This window comes from Fistularia commersonii, chromosome 26 (assembly GCF_037954325.1).
Source record: "Fistularia commersonii isolate RoL2024-O1a breed Wild chromosome 26, RoL_Fcom_v1.0, whole genome shotgun sequence".
NCBI lineage: Eukaryota > Metazoa > Chordata > Actinopteri > Syngnathiformes > Fistulariidae > Fistularia > Fistularia commersonii.
The window spans coordinates 3,206,163-3,221,224 of NC_141309.1; the positions used below are offsets into that span (position 1 = coordinate 3,206,163).

The following is a 15,062-nucleotide window of genomic DNA, read 5'->3' on the forward strand; positions in this document are numbered from 1 at the left end:
TGTCAAATACTGGCCCGCCGCGCTGCCAGCTATTTAGCGTCGAAAAATAAATTGAAAAGTCACCATGTGTCGTCCGGATATCCGTTTTTCCCTCCACGAAAACTCAATCGACTGTGATGCAGTGAGACATCGTGCAGGAATGACAGATTTGACGGGGTGGGAATCAGCCAATCAGCGAGCGCGAAGCCGGCGCAGGCGTCGAAGCCCCGCCCCCTCCCACTGCCATAAGGGAGCGGGAGGCGCACTAAGCTTCACGTGGGAGTTACAGACACACCTGACGGAGGGCGGCGGGCTAACCGGGAGTTTAACCGCGACTAAGTACAGAAGAACTCATTCCCGTCGAGTTACAGCGTCAGAGGTTGGTAACTTATCGTGTAGTTTTGTGTATTTAAATATAAACAGACTCTGGTTTTAATTTAGAGAAGGAACATCCGGGTTTATGAGCGAAGTTTTCGCGGCATCGACGTGAACGCTCGACCGCTTCACCTGTTCCTCATTAGCACCGCCGACTGATGGTACAGATATTACTCCGCCATCGTTCTTCATTTATCGATTTCTAACACATTACAGGGTTTAAGGACTTCATTTTGAACCAAATAATCACTTAGAATGCTCGTACCACATTTATTGTAGGTTTTATGCTTTATCTAAGTTTTATTTTGCTGTGTACACTTTTTTGTCTGATTTCACATGGGAACTATTTTCCTCTTCCGCGCACCACATTGGGATGCGCAGTGAGAGAGCAGAAAAAGGAAATGTCTTCCAAGAGCAGGTCAATTACTTTAGTGTGAAAACTCCATTCTTGGACAGCCACCTTCTTTTTCTACAAATCCCCAACTGCAGTTTCGAGACACCCCAAGGTTTGCCCCATTTTTTTTTTTTTTTTTTTTTTTTTTTTTTTTAAGAGTTGTGAACACACGCCCATAGACATGGCATGGTTTTCTCAAAAGAATGCCGCCCTTTGCTTGAGCAAGTCATTTCTGGTTTGTCAAGCTGGGATGTCTAAGGACTCCCCCCACCCCTTCTTGGAGGTTGCTCCAAAGCCATGGTTAGATTTCATGAAACCAGTCTGGCCGGTCAGGAGATGTAACCTCACCAGGGGACCCGGCATAACCTCTGCCATCAGGTATCAGATAGTCCAATGTAGAAATTGAAACAGGTGAGCTTTTCAGTTCATTTTAACAATGACCGGGTGAATTTTATTATTTTTTTCTCTCCATACTGTGCCGGTTGTCCTCGTGGCCGAGACTACCGCTTATTGTACTGCCCGTACACTCTTTGCTTTGTTTGCCTCAGATGCTGCATGGCACAGAACGTGTGAATGGGCTTTTTGCAGCAGCATATACAGCAGAAAGCGCCGAGCCATCTCGGTGTCCTTAAACATCCCGTTTGTAGCCAATCTGAACAAATGGAGCGTCATGTCACATGCCAAAGTTCATGGGGTAGCACCGGCAGCGTATGTCTTGACTGTATGAGAGTTTAAACAGTTGCTTCAGAAACGAGGAAATGCTAAATTCCTCAGCGTGGTTTGAAGGTAACTAAATGTAACAGATACACATTCCAAACCCTTCTTATGATCGCAAAAGCTGTTTGGCGAGTGAGATCATGGGGTTTAACAACCCTTGTTCTGTACGCTTGTCAGTCTGGCTTGCACCTCATCCAGGTTCTCTGCTGCCGCTAGTTGGAGCTCTGCAGACTTAAGTCTTGAACAAACTGCCGCACTCATGTAAGCGGCGGCTGTTTCACGCCACCGTGACACGTTCCTCGGACCGTCAGCGTGACCTCCCGAGGGCTGAGGTGTCTTCAGAAGCTCACGGGCCACGGGTAGATAACTCAAACTAACCTCTCAAATGATGCATTTTGTTATCTTGTTTAGGACTGGCCTGGAAAAATGGAATGGAACAGTATAAACTCCACAGCTGCCCGTATGTATGAGGAGTTCTTTCGAAATGCAGGTGAGTCTTTACACACGAGAACGTATTGAGAATTTGACATGGATTAACATGCACACGAATACAGCTCACTTTCCCAATCCTGTTATAGATTCACGAACAGAGGATTGGTTTCTTATGTCGTCTCCTCTGCCCCAAACCCTTATCATCATTGCGTATATCCTCTTTGTCACATTGTGGGGCCCTCGGATAATGGAGAACCGCAAGGCTTTTGATCTCAAAGGAGTTCTCATCTTTTACAACTTCAGTGTGGTGGCACTCTCTCTGTACATGTGCTATGAGGTTAGTCAAACCAACACCCCCAGACATGCAGACTTAAAATGCACTAATCTCGTAGCTTAACGGCATGCTAACACAAATAAAAGTGCAGCCATTCTTTTAAATGAATGTTAAAACCAGTCAGACTTTGATGGACCTCTGTTCAAAAGATTGCAGATCCATTTTGATTTATCTTGCATTATATGAAATTATAGCTGAATGTCATACATTGCTTAGCTCAGGAAGACTGCGCATTTAATCTTGCTTTAGTAAGAACAGACTTTCTTTTCATCCCGTATGCAATGTTTCTAGATGTGTTTTTGCCAGAGCCCTCACTGCTTGTGACTAACAGCAGTTTGCCTCTCGCTTTTAGTTTATCATGTCGGGTTGGGGAACAGGATACTCATTTCGCTGTGACCTGGTCGACTATTCGAAATCGCCCCAGGCTATGAGGGTAAGTTTTCCTCAAGCACACAGGCCTGCATAAATGTTAAGTTTTTTTTTTTTTTTAATTCTTCTCAAGCCCTCTGCCCATTTCTCCTCTAGATGGCAGCAACATGCTGGCTTTACTACTTCTCAAAGTTCATCGAGATGTTGGACACAGTAAGTGAAAGTCTGGTTTCGCCGGCTGATGTGCAATTTCATGATGCAATAGGTGCAGCATGACAAATGAAGACACTGCGACACGATTTGTGACCTATTGTCTACTTTCAAACCAGGTCTTCTTTGTGCTGAGAAAGAAGAATAGTCAGGTGACATTTCTTCATGTCTACCATCACTCAATCATGCCCTTCACCTGGTGGTTTGGTGTCCGGTTTGCTCCAGGTATAGTGTTTTTTTTTGTTTTTTTTTTTCCTTTTTTAAAACTAATGTATTTTGACATTACATGCATATCATTCTGTTTGTGACCCTCCTTTTTTAGGTGGTATAGGGACTTTTCACGCTCTGCTAAACAGTGTCGTCCACGTCATCATGTACTCGTACTACGGTCTAACCGCCTTGGGCCCTAAATACCAAAAGTATCTCTGGTGGAAGAAATACCTCACGACCATTCAGCTGGTATGTAACTGTGTTGCACGGCTGCCCTTGTCACTGTGATCAAATTTTGAGTAATTAACCCATTTTTTCACCCGTTTCTTCCCAGATCCAGTTCATAATAGTGACCAGCCACATTTCACAGTATTTCTTCCTAAGCGACTGCCCCTACCAGTTCCCCATCTTCGTCTACATCATCGCCCTGTACGGCCTGATTTTCCTATGCCTCTTTCTCAACTTCTGGTATCACGCCTACACCAAAGGCAAGAGGCTTCCTAAAGTACTGCAGGTGCAAACATGGGGACACCATACCAATGGCGTTATCAATGGTAATGCCAATCACGACAAAAACGAGTGATGCGTGGGTTCTAGGTTGGCCTCGCTTACATAAGACCACTTTGGTAGTCATGGGATTCAAGCCCATATTGCTTTTTCTACTTTAAATTGCGGAAGACTATCTTTAAATGATGACCGGGCTACAAGATGTTAACGACCTAAGCTGAGCGACTTTTCTAGATTTACCCTGGAATTTTCGTAATATCCCCACTTCAGCCACACGACGGTTAGAAAAAGAAGTGCCAGGAACCAAATACTGATCCAGACTACATGTACTGCCTCCCAAAGACTGATGAGTCTGTATGGCTCGTGGTCATTATCAGACAGGTCCTCCTCAAAATGCCTCTTAGCAGAATATTTTAATTTGACGTGGAGCTTATCAAAAAGATTTTACAATTTTTCTTTTAAAGTTGTGCACTAAAATGTTAAGGGTTGTTTATTTCACTGGGCCTAAACTGATGTTGGCTATTCTGAGTCAGTGTTTTTTAAAATGTTTAGGCTTCACATGTCTTGTGTTTCAAGTCATCGCTAAATGGTTGCATGCAGAAAAAGGGTGTTAAGTTTAGTGATCAATTACGCATACCCACTTCTCTATGCTAGTCAGATGCTTACGGTGCAGATATTTTTTTGAAAAAGAGCTCTGGCTGTAATCAACAGCTATTTTCTATGAAGCAATAGTGTGACCGACATGAAGGCTGAGAGAGGGTGGCTGATTTGGACCACTGTTGTTCTTGTAGGACCCACAGCAGACTACAGACTTCACTAGTTCTCACAAAGGCATTTTTTGCAGAGTTTAACACTGTTTTTATACGACTGAGTAATCCAATTTAATCATACCAGAAATGTGAGCTGCCTTGGTTCCTTGAGTGGACATCGGGGTCTTTTTTAAAAAGCTGCAGTGCCGTTTGAACGGTGAACTATATTTATATTATGATCTAACCATAAAAGTGAATGTAAGGACTGCTCCTTGGTGACAAGAACACAGCATCGAGCTCTGTGGGGATGTATGTAGAAGAAACCTTAACTCTAGATTTGCAGAATTATTTTACAAACTGGATGTGAATGTTTGGTTTCCTGTGCTTTCTTATAATACCACAATTGTAATACCATAAGAATTTATTTGATGTGAAGTTGTTTATATTATATTTTATATGTATTTATGTAAAATAAATGATCATTGTACTCTTGAGTTGTTAGTGCTAATTCAGTTTTCTTACTCGGGCAACTGACAGATGGATTATGGAATGTTCCTTTTATTTAAAATTCCCGTAACGCTGGAATGTTGTGCGGCTGGTAAACACTGAATACTCCAGTTGATAGGATGAAGCCCAGATTTTGGAAGCCTGGACTGATTTTATTTTTATACCATCAAATAGTGAACAAATGTTATCTTTGGCAGTCAGGTTCTAAGATTACTACATGACTTATACAAAATCAAAGCAATAATTAGTTTCATGGATTACGCAGTAGTTTAAGGACCTACTTCTGAAGTTCATGTAACTATGCATTATTTGAAACAACATGTTTTGTTTTCAGCAGGAGTGGATGCTGATAAACCATAGCATGTTTATGTATTCGCCCCCCCCCCACAGCCTAGAATTTAAAATGTATGAAATGGCCTACAACGTTCCGTCCAATGGTCATTTTCCCTGAAACATTCTGCTGTTCCCATGACATGTTGCATGCGTCCGGTATATTTATACCGAGAAATGACAACCACAGAACGAATCGACCGGTGAAAGACTGTGAAATCACAAGTGAAGCTGAAATTCTGTTGCCAGTGTGCTAGTTAGCCTAGTGGCTAACATTCACAGCTCAAATATTAGGCTTTAACCCTCTCCAGGCAGATGTTGCAGATTTGCGACAGCCAAATGCTACTTAGCTAATTACGCCACAACTTAATTTGAGCCTGAGAGGGTTAACATAAGCATCACCCCCCTCTGATAATTGCAGTGTCCTGTGATGAGCTAGCAAGATGGCTAATTAGCAAGTTACAGGCAAGCTAATTCTCAACTATAGACCACTGAATGGTGCTATTATGCTAACATCTGCTCATTAGATGTTGGCTGAGTCATGCTGAGCCTGCAATGCTGAATTAGGACTTAGAAAATGATCTCTGTCTCCAACAAACTTCTAAAATACACTATTTTTAATGTGTTCTTAAACTTTTAGATGTATAAAATGAACATTAAGGAATTAATGAATAATTAACTTCCAGGACAGAACAGGGGCTGCTTTAGATGATCGCAACTTAAGATGTTATAACAGCAGTACGTTAAGGCTGCCATGTAAAGGTTTAACAAAATGTCTTTATCAGAATCTAAAAAAAGTATGTGCGCTTGGACAGTGAGATGTAAGAGCAATGAGACAAAATCATGCGCTGGAATTCTTGACTTAATCGTTAAAGTAGTCATTTTTACCGCTTAACATGATCCACCACATGCCTCTGGCAAGGTAATATTTCCAATTGTTTTCATACATTAATTGACAGCAATATTAAATACTTTGCACCTTTACAATGTGCATATATGTACACAGACACCAGCTCAACTGCACTCACAAAAACCTCTGTCATAGAGTAGAATTATTGCGACGGCGTCGGCAGATACTGAAGAATACCAACCTCTTAAAAAAAGTCAATAGCAGAGCGTTTGGGGTAATAGATTGCGTTGTGTTTTACAGGAGTTACTGCGTAAGTTCCCAGTCGATGTGTACCGTGAAGCAAAACGTGTAGTCCTTTTCTCCACTCAGCGCCCCATTACCGTCACCGCACACACACAGAGCAAGCTGACCTGTCTATTAGATATCAGCGCCCTCTTCTCCACTCAAACGGCACTTAATAAATCTGCTAACAACCAACGGCCCGCTGAGCTTTTTACCCAATGACACTCCAGCGTGCGATTGCATATCTGAGAGCTTTTAAATTTGACAGGAAGTAGATAGACTCCAAGATGGGTTTGCAAATTCAAGAAAAGTCCGTGTTGATCTCTTGCGTTGTATAAGTGATGAGACCAAGCGGCTGACTGGAGAGATTAGGGTAGGCAGCAGTACGTTCAGGGCAAAGATGATTGTGCTACACCATGATGAGCTCCAACAAACCGTGTGTGTCTCCGAGCCACCCTCGCAGGTCCCTCTCTTGGTTTATTTGTGTGGGAGGAGCTGTGATAGCCGAGACATTATTGGGCTGAACGTGTGAGACGACTCATCGCTGCAAATATGTGTAAAACACAAGTGAGTCAGGCTTTCCTTCCACTTGATGGCATAAAAAAAAAAAAAAAAAACACTTTATTCGGGGGGAATTCGTGGTGACGATAACACGCCTGGCAGCGCTGTGGTCAGCGCTTCTGCCTCACAGCGAGAAGGTCTTCAGTTGGAGAAGAGGGCTTTCTGGGTGGAGTGTGCACGTTCTCCCACGTGTCTTGCCCGGGGTTCCTCAGGGTTCTCACAGCCCAAAAACACGCAGGAGGTTCATTGGAGACCCTAATTTGCTCAGATGTGTGAATATGGCTCAAAGATTGACCGGCGACCACCAGTCAGGATAAGAGATATCGATGGCTGGAATGCGAAAACTTCCTATCTGCAAATTTTTTAATTTTTGGTTTTGGCATTGAATGGTGAGAAAAATGGGACGGCTCCACATTTTCAGTCTATCTGGAAGATAATCCCGGCCTTTCTTTTGACATAAATGTCACAAGACAAAACTCCTATGTGCACAATGAAGCAGAAAAAATTGGGAAAAAAACATTCATCCGCATTTTCAGTGGTAAAAATACATGATATGTATTTTTAAATTATAACATAGAAATATAATCTACGTACAATAGAATATTTTTGAATATCTTTAACAAAGACCATACTATAATCAAATGAAAGGTTTTCAGGATAAGAGATATTGATGGCTGGAATGCGAAAACTTCCTATCTGCAAATTTTTTAATTTTTGGTTTTGGCATTGAATGGTGAGAAATGGGACGGCTCCACATTTTCAGTCTATCTGCAAAATAATCCTGCCCTTTCTTTTGACATAAATGTCACATGACAAAACTCCCATGTGCACAATGAAGCAGAAAAAATTGGGAAAAAAACACTTCTCTGCATTGTCAGTGGTAAAAATACATGCTATGTATTTTTAAATTATAACATAGAAATATAATCTGCGAACAATAGAATATCCTTGAATATCTTTAACAAAGACCACACTATAATCAAATGAAAGTTTTTTTTCATTTCCTGAAAAAAGTGTTTATTTTTTCAGATAGGAGGTTTCGCATTCCAGCCATCCATATATATTGAAACCAAAGTCCTGAAAATCAATATTATTTCAGTTTGTTTTTGTCAAATAGAGGGAGACGTAAATGACGCTGTGCCGCATTGAGTGCAAATCAGTTCAAAAGGCCACTGGTCTATTCATGCAGAGACATTTATCTACGTTACGTTATGCAGATGTCATTTTAAACGACAGCCAAAATGTAAGCTTTAAAAATTCAATAAACCTGAGCTAATTACCACAAACAAATATTTGAATCAAGACATCAAAATAACAACATGGAAAAGACATCAAAATATGTCGTGTGGGTGTAAAGCTTTGCAACGAAACTTTTGGACCATTAAGTTTATAGGAATTGATATGCAAAAAAAAGATAATCCTTTCTATCCGCATTGGTGAGGAGTTTTTTAACTAGAAACTAAACACGCCGGCAGCGGCTTAACAATGATCGAACACTGTCATCTCTTGCTGAGACTTTTGAAATTGCAGTCATGGCGGAAAGCGGCGTTGGTGTGCGGAGAAGAGCGAGTGAAAGACCGTTTCCATTTATTTTCGGGGCATCTTTAATTCACCAGATCATGTTGTTTCCAGGCGGCGTCAGTGACAAGATATGAGGAAGTCTGTTCCTCACCAGAGCGTAGTGAAGAAGAGCTCGCCGAGTCTCTCCCGGACTTTTTGTGGAGCGCAGAAGGGACACGAGAAAAGAAGTTAATCTGAAACCTTTTCCCAGGAAAAGATGTTACGACTTGATGAATAGTTGCGGATGACAGCATGCAAAGGATAACTGTTAGTGTTTGGTTCCTCTAAATATGACTTTTTCTGCCTCCCCTTCCTTGATTTATTATAATAAACATGATAGAAGGATGAGATTAGCATGAGCATCTGTCCCCCAAACCAGCGCATTTGTCACCATCCCGTCACTCAGTGGGTCAGATCGGCCGGTTTCCGTCTCCGTGGTAGAAAGCTGTCATACTTGCTCAATCTCAGTTGACACAGCGAGGCTATTTATGTCGTCCGCTCTCAGATTTGCTTAATTCGTTCACATTTTCAGCCCCGCGTCCTTCAGGGTCTGCGGGCTGCGCGGAGCCACAGATGTAGATCTCGATTAATTTCCCTGGCCCGATTCCCGCTGTTTGTCCTGCACGTCGTGATGCGAACAGAAGCGGAGCGACGCGTGTTCCCTCTGTCTGGCATTAGCATAACCCTTCCACTCCTGTGACTTCGCCGTGCCTCGGGGGCCGCGCTGCTCCGCGCAGCGTTCCCCTGCTTGCTTGCTTTGCTGAATCCCTCGTCTGCATTCCCTGCTGGCGCGCTGTTCCCGCAGGGCTCGCCCCGAACCTCTTGTCTTCACCCCGTGCTCACCTATCTCCCGTTCACTCCGCTGTATTTCATACCGATGCTCCCGGAAAAGGTCAATTTGAGCGCCTGTTGCCGAGAGACGGTTTGGTTCCTAAACCCGTTTGCGAAAAATCCAAACGCTAATGCAGATTCGTGCTCGCATTCTTCTTCGCAGTATGAAGGTGACTGATTCAAAGTGTGAGAAATGTTTGCTGCTGCAAGTGTTACATATTTGAATGTGCAGAGGTGCATTGTTGCTAGTGAGACCTTTCACTCGTTCATTATCTTTCCAGCTTATCCTGCACTCATGGGTCGGGTGGAGCCGGGATTCGCCCCGGGCCGCTCATGTTATATGTATTATATAAATGCAGGGCGATTTTGTACCACAATTGTGTACAGTAATTTATTTCCATATATACAGGGCCGTCTCAGAAAATTAGAATATTTTAAAAAAGTTCTTTATCTTCTGTAATGCAATTAACAAAAACAAAAAATTCCTTTTTCATCATATTCTAATATTTTGAGATAGGATTTTTGAATTTTCTTAAGATGTAAGCCATAATCAGCAATATTAAAATGATAAAAGGCTTGCAATATTTCAGTTGATTTGTAATGAACTCAGAATGTATGACATTTTTGTCTTTGTAAGTGCATTACAGAAGATAAAGAACTTTCACATAATATTCTAATTTTCTGAGACAGTCCTGTACACATATATATATTATTCTCTTTTTTCTCCTTTTTTTTAAAATTTAATTTAATTTTTTTTTTCATTTTTATTTTATTCTTGATTTACAACGTTTACAGCGTGACACAGATTGTTTAATTGTAGCATTTGCCTCATGCTATCGTTATTTGAATGACTCTTACCGTATTATGTTAGGTTAACATAGCCTACCAGGCACGTTCTCAGTTGTTTATGCGTCATATAGGCTATACCAGGCTATACTTGTTTAGCCTGTTGTTCTCTATTCTATTTTTATTCTAAATTGCCTTTCAAGATGAAATGTCTATTCTTGGTGTTGGATTTTATTAAATAAATTTCCCCCCAAAAAATGTGACTTATACTCCAGTGCGACTTATATATGTTTTTTTCGTTCTTTATCATGCATTTTTGGCTGGTGTGACTTATAATCCGGAGTGATGTATTGTCCGAAAAATACGGTATATATTATTCTCTTTTTTCTCCTTTTTTAAAAAAATTTAATTTAATTTTTTTTTCATTTTTATTTTATTCTTGATTTACAACATTTACAACATTGATGCCGCTACCCCACGCGCCCCCCGATTGGCCCTTGGCAGACAAATTTATTCTGATTCTGATATAAAGACATGCAACCACGCTGTTTAGGATATATCTTGGTCTTCCTCCTGACTACTGAAACCAACTAAACCAACTAAAACCGACTAAAAGTCGTCTTCTTCGGCGTCGGAAATGAACAGCCTCAGAATTTCATGGTAATTTCATTGGTGATGTAACGAGGCTAAATGTTTTGGCGGCCTGAAGCTTGTTAGCCCAGAAAAATCCATAAATTAGCTGCATTGTTGCTTTGTTTTCAAAGCGTGTGAAAAAAGTAGCAACTTATAGTCCGAAAATTACGGTATATACAGCGGACCCTCACTTTAGGCAGGAGTTATGTTAAGAAATCAAAGAGACTGGTCTGATGCTGGGACGACCTGCAGCTATAACAACGCCTGCAAAATATACTGCTCAAAAAAATAAAAAAGAACACGCGAAACAACACAATGTAACTCCAAGTCAATCACACTTGTGTGAAATCAAACTGTCCACTTAGGAAGCAACACGGATTCATTTTGACTTATTTTAAGGACATGATATCAAACTTGGATCAGCGTGTTGTGTGTTTTGACTCCATGGGTTCATGCGTTTGGTTTCTTTTGTGTGATTTTCTTGTCAGCACATTCAACTATGTTAAGAACAAAGTATTAAATAAGAATATTTCATTCATTCAGATCTAGGATGTGTTATTTTAGTAGTCCATGTCGCAAGATTGCGACGACGATACGGTTCGGTTGGGCCACTTTTGTAACTTGATCGAGGGTTTAATAAAACCATTTTCAACCAGAAAGAGATCTGCTATGTGTAACATATTTAATTAACTTTGTACCTCCGTGAAGCCACGTCCTCCCTTTCGATCCTCGCGATGAAAATCGCTCGATCACAAGTTTCTCTCGCGGTGACTTTCGTTTTGATTCGGATGTGAATCTGAGCGCGTCGACATCACAATGAAAACATGGTGTTGGTTTTCATACAACCGGACCCTTTCACTCTCGCGGAGGATATTTTTAACTCAACTTTGCCTCACTTAAATTGCTTAAAAGTTTTTTTGCAATTCAAATACGCGTCTTTGTCTCCGTCTCCCCAGGAGAGAGTGAAGTGTGTCAAAACCAATAATCGGCGGGGTCATAAGATGGGATATATTTGTCAAACTATTTTTCAATTAGGACACATATAGATTCATATGTGTGTGTTAGATGGTGTAGTGGCTTCTTGTGATAAATAACACAATATTTATGGATCTCCCATGTCCTCCACGACCAGATCTGACCACCGGCCGCTCAGATCACCTTCCATCTCACCTTCTCCTCTCACACAAACTCCTCCAGTCCTCCATCCACACTCCAGACCTCCTGTCTTGACGTTCCTCACCTGCATCTTCACCGTCTCCTCCTCGCAGGTGTGTTTCTAATCTCTGGAGATTTTTTGGTCTTTTACTCCATGAGATCAAACCACTGATGATTTCTATTTTTATCCCTTTTTTTTTTCTCCCGAATTCCTCCACGGTGATTTATGTAAGACAAAGAATAAGATAAGATAAGATAAGAAAAACTTTATTGATCCCCATAGGGGACACTGCAGCGTAGCAGTTATAAGTGTCAATAAATATGAATATATATATAAATAGGGGTACAATTAGTAGATTGCAAAAGAGATCCACAAATAAACAGACAGCAGAGAGAACAACAACAATGAGAAGAACAGGGAAAAAAAACAACCAAAAAAACAGCAAGGGGGAAAATAAACAACCATAACGGGACAGGAACATAAACAGAGTGACAATAGTAATGACAAAAATAAGCCAAAATAAGCAGGATATGAATTGGCTGAGACCAACAATATCATCATCATCATTATTATTATTATTATTATTATTATTATTATTATTATTATTATCATATTAACAACAGCAACCATGATAATAATAATAATAATAATAATAATAATAATAATAATAATAATAATAATTTATCCTTTATTAATCCCCATGGGGAAATTCCTTCTCTGCAATGAACCCATCATGGATGAACCATGAGCAGTTGGCTAGGGAGCAGTTCGGCGTCTTGCTCATTAGAAATCAAATTAGAAAATAGCAAAAGACATAAAAAAACAAAAAAAAAAAACCATCCACATATAAATAGACAGCAGAGAGAGAACAGCAATAACATCAAAGATAAGAATGGACTACAGAATGGAAAATAACAAAAAACAAAACAGGGGTGTTTGTGTATTTCTTTTTTTTTTTTATTTCCATGCAAATCCAGCGACACCCCCTGGTTGTTTCCTGGTCCCTTCCAAATAAACAGCCAGAAGCGGATTGGCATCTCCAAAAGTGTGACACCGGCGTACAAACCCATCTGCCCTTGTTTACTTTTGCGACCGGTTTCCTCTTCCGTCTGGTTCCTGCCATTCTCCTCTCCATGGAAACGTTTCCATCACGGCTGTGTTATTCTTTTTAATTTAAATACTGAAGTGTTTTTTTTTTTTTTTTTTCCATTCTGTCATCCCGTTCTCCCATCCACTCCCTATTTTAAACCCACACTTAATCCCTCTCCTCTCCTCCCCTTGAATTTATCCACAACCATGGGAATTTTCAGCGCGGGTAAGGGGTGGGGGCCGGAGCGCAGGACGCGCACGATTGGTCAAGACGCGGAAACCACCGCGGTGCGATTGGCCGTGCGTCCGGCAGTTCGGAGCACATTTCCCTCCTTATTCCAGAAAGCATCAGTCAGCAGCACAGTGGGACTTTGCTGTGTTGGAGATGCACACCAGATACTTTGCTTTGTTTTGTTTTGTTTTGGCCGACCGGGACCCTCAGAGAGCGGGAAAGGAGGCGCCGTGTCGCAGCCGCGCGGAGGGGGGGCGCGCATGAATAAGCTCTTCCTCCAACTTCCTGAAAAAGACACAAAGTAAGTTGTTATGCGACCATTTTTTATTTTTTATTTTTATTTTTTTGGTTTCACCCCGGGTTTCAGCCGTGTGTGGCATCTGCTCAGACGCACAGATGGAAACATCTGAATGACAAGTAATGACAAATGCATGTCACTGCGTGTGCATCCCGTGTGTGCATGAGTTTGGACGCTTGCACATCCTCGTCAGACTCACTTTAATGCTTTTTGGGAGATGCGACGCCAGCGGGAGGAAACGATGCGGTGTCCAAAAACGATGCCTCACTTTGAACTCAAGGACTCCCTCCTCCTCCTCCTCCTCCTCCTCCTCCTCGTCCTCTCCAACCTTCCCCTCCAAAAAATCTCCCGGTGTGACTTTCAAGCTTGCAGGGGCGGCGGTAGTGGCAGCAGTCGTGGGATATAAATAGGCCTGCTCCAAATTGTGCTGCAGTCACACATAAATTCGGAGGCAACGAGAAAAGACACAGTCATTGTTAATATTTAAGTTAACGGCACTCTGTTCGCAGCACTTTCCCCTTGGCTCGGGATATTGTTCCACTGTGGTCTTAACAAATTGCACTCATGGACGAAACAGACGGCCTTTTGTTGTTGTTTTTTTTTTTTTTATTTTCAATGTCTTTTTTTTTGCCAAGTTACAGCTGTAAAAATGGGGAAGCGTGAAGCACAAGAAGTTGTGCAATCGCATACGTCTGCGCACGCCAGTCGATGTGCGTTATACGTGAACACGTAAGGGGATTCTGCACGAGGAGATACTTTCAGTGCTTCTTTGTCCTCCTCAAGAGCAAGTCGTTCCTCGTGGCACGCCGAACAGATACCGACATACCGTCCGGACTTGGGTTGCAGGTTTTCAGCGTTGCGGTGACGTCCATGTGCAATTTAAAGCGTGCAACATCTGCCCTGAGAGGTGAAAAAAACTTTTTTTTTTTTTGACTTTCAGCCGTTGCTTTAAGCTAAAGCTACTCAAACACGCCGGGCCGTCCCGTCTTCCCAAGATTCAAAGCGATTACCGATTCCTTTTAATATCGGCCTGTCCGTCAGCCTGCACGCTCCGTCGCTCCTTTATTACAGTGTTGAATACAGGCGGCCTCACGTTGTCCCTGACCTCCGACATGCAAATATATGTCGTCACAACGCAATCCGCGGCCACGTGGATGAATCTGGGAGCGGCACACTGAGACCATTGTTTCACCTGTGCGCCGCCTGAGCGCTGAGATATGGCTGCGCGCTCACAAAGAGAGACTCTGACCTGTGACTTGGGTGAACACAGACCCCTTTCTAGCCGCCGTCCTGCAGGAAAGCCTTCAGGGTGACAGTGAGCTCACGCAACCGAAGCGACGCTGGATTTTACTTCTCACTTAGTCAGGATCTCGGTTCATCTTCGAACGTTTGGATCAGGGGTGTCAAACTCGTTTTGGTCCAACGGCCACATACGGCCTAATTTGATGCCAAGGGGGGCCAGACCAGTAAAATTGTAATTACCTAGAAGGGACACTAGTTTCTTTTGTTTTAGCGTAAAGAAGAGCAGGTTAATCGTAAAACTCTTACTTTTTTTTGCCATGATGAGTCTCACAGTGCCACCTTGCTGCATCCACACCAAACATACAGGTTTCTTATTAACGTCAACAAACAAATAAGAGGTGGTCAGTTTTCTCGAAAAACTTTCCGCTC

General features: G+C 42.0%; 1 protein-coding gene across 1 annotated transcript; it reads left to right on the top strand.

Annotated features, from left to right (window-relative positions):
- The first annotated feature begins 240 nt into the window (after positions 1–240).
- On the top strand, positions 241–4,767 carry elovl7a (ELOVL fatty acid elongase 7a). Its single transcript, XM_086174052.1, has 8 exons — positions 241–358; positions 1,877–1,955; positions 2,044–2,234; positions 2,584–2,664; positions 2,757–2,813; positions 2,930–3,035; positions 3,133–3,269; positions 3,355–4,767. Exons 2-8 carry the CDS (start codon positions 1,892–1,894, stop codon positions 3,601–3,603), a joined length of 885 nt encoding a protein of 294 aa, XP_086030178.1. The 5' UTR covers positions 241–358; positions 1,877–1,891; the 3' UTR covers positions 3,604–4,767.
- The last annotated feature ends 10,295 nt before the right edge of the window (positions 4,768–15,062 follow it).

What these genes read in the sequence shown, in the direction of transcription:
- elovl7a (XM_086174052.1), top strand. Translation starts at nt 1,892, where the DNA reads ATGGAATGGAACAGTATAAACTCCACAGCTGCCCGTATGTATGAGGAG. An exon ending in CTCTGTACATGTGCTATGAG is followed by an intron (nt 2,235 to 2,583) that starts GTTAGTCAAACC and finishes TCTCGCTTTTAG; the next exon opens with TTTATCATGTCGGGTTGGGG. An exon ending in TGGTGTCCGGTTTGCTCCAG is followed by an intron (nt 3,036 to 3,132) that starts GTATAGTGTTTT and finishes CTCCTTTTTTAG; the next exon opens with GTGGTATAGGGACTTTTCAC.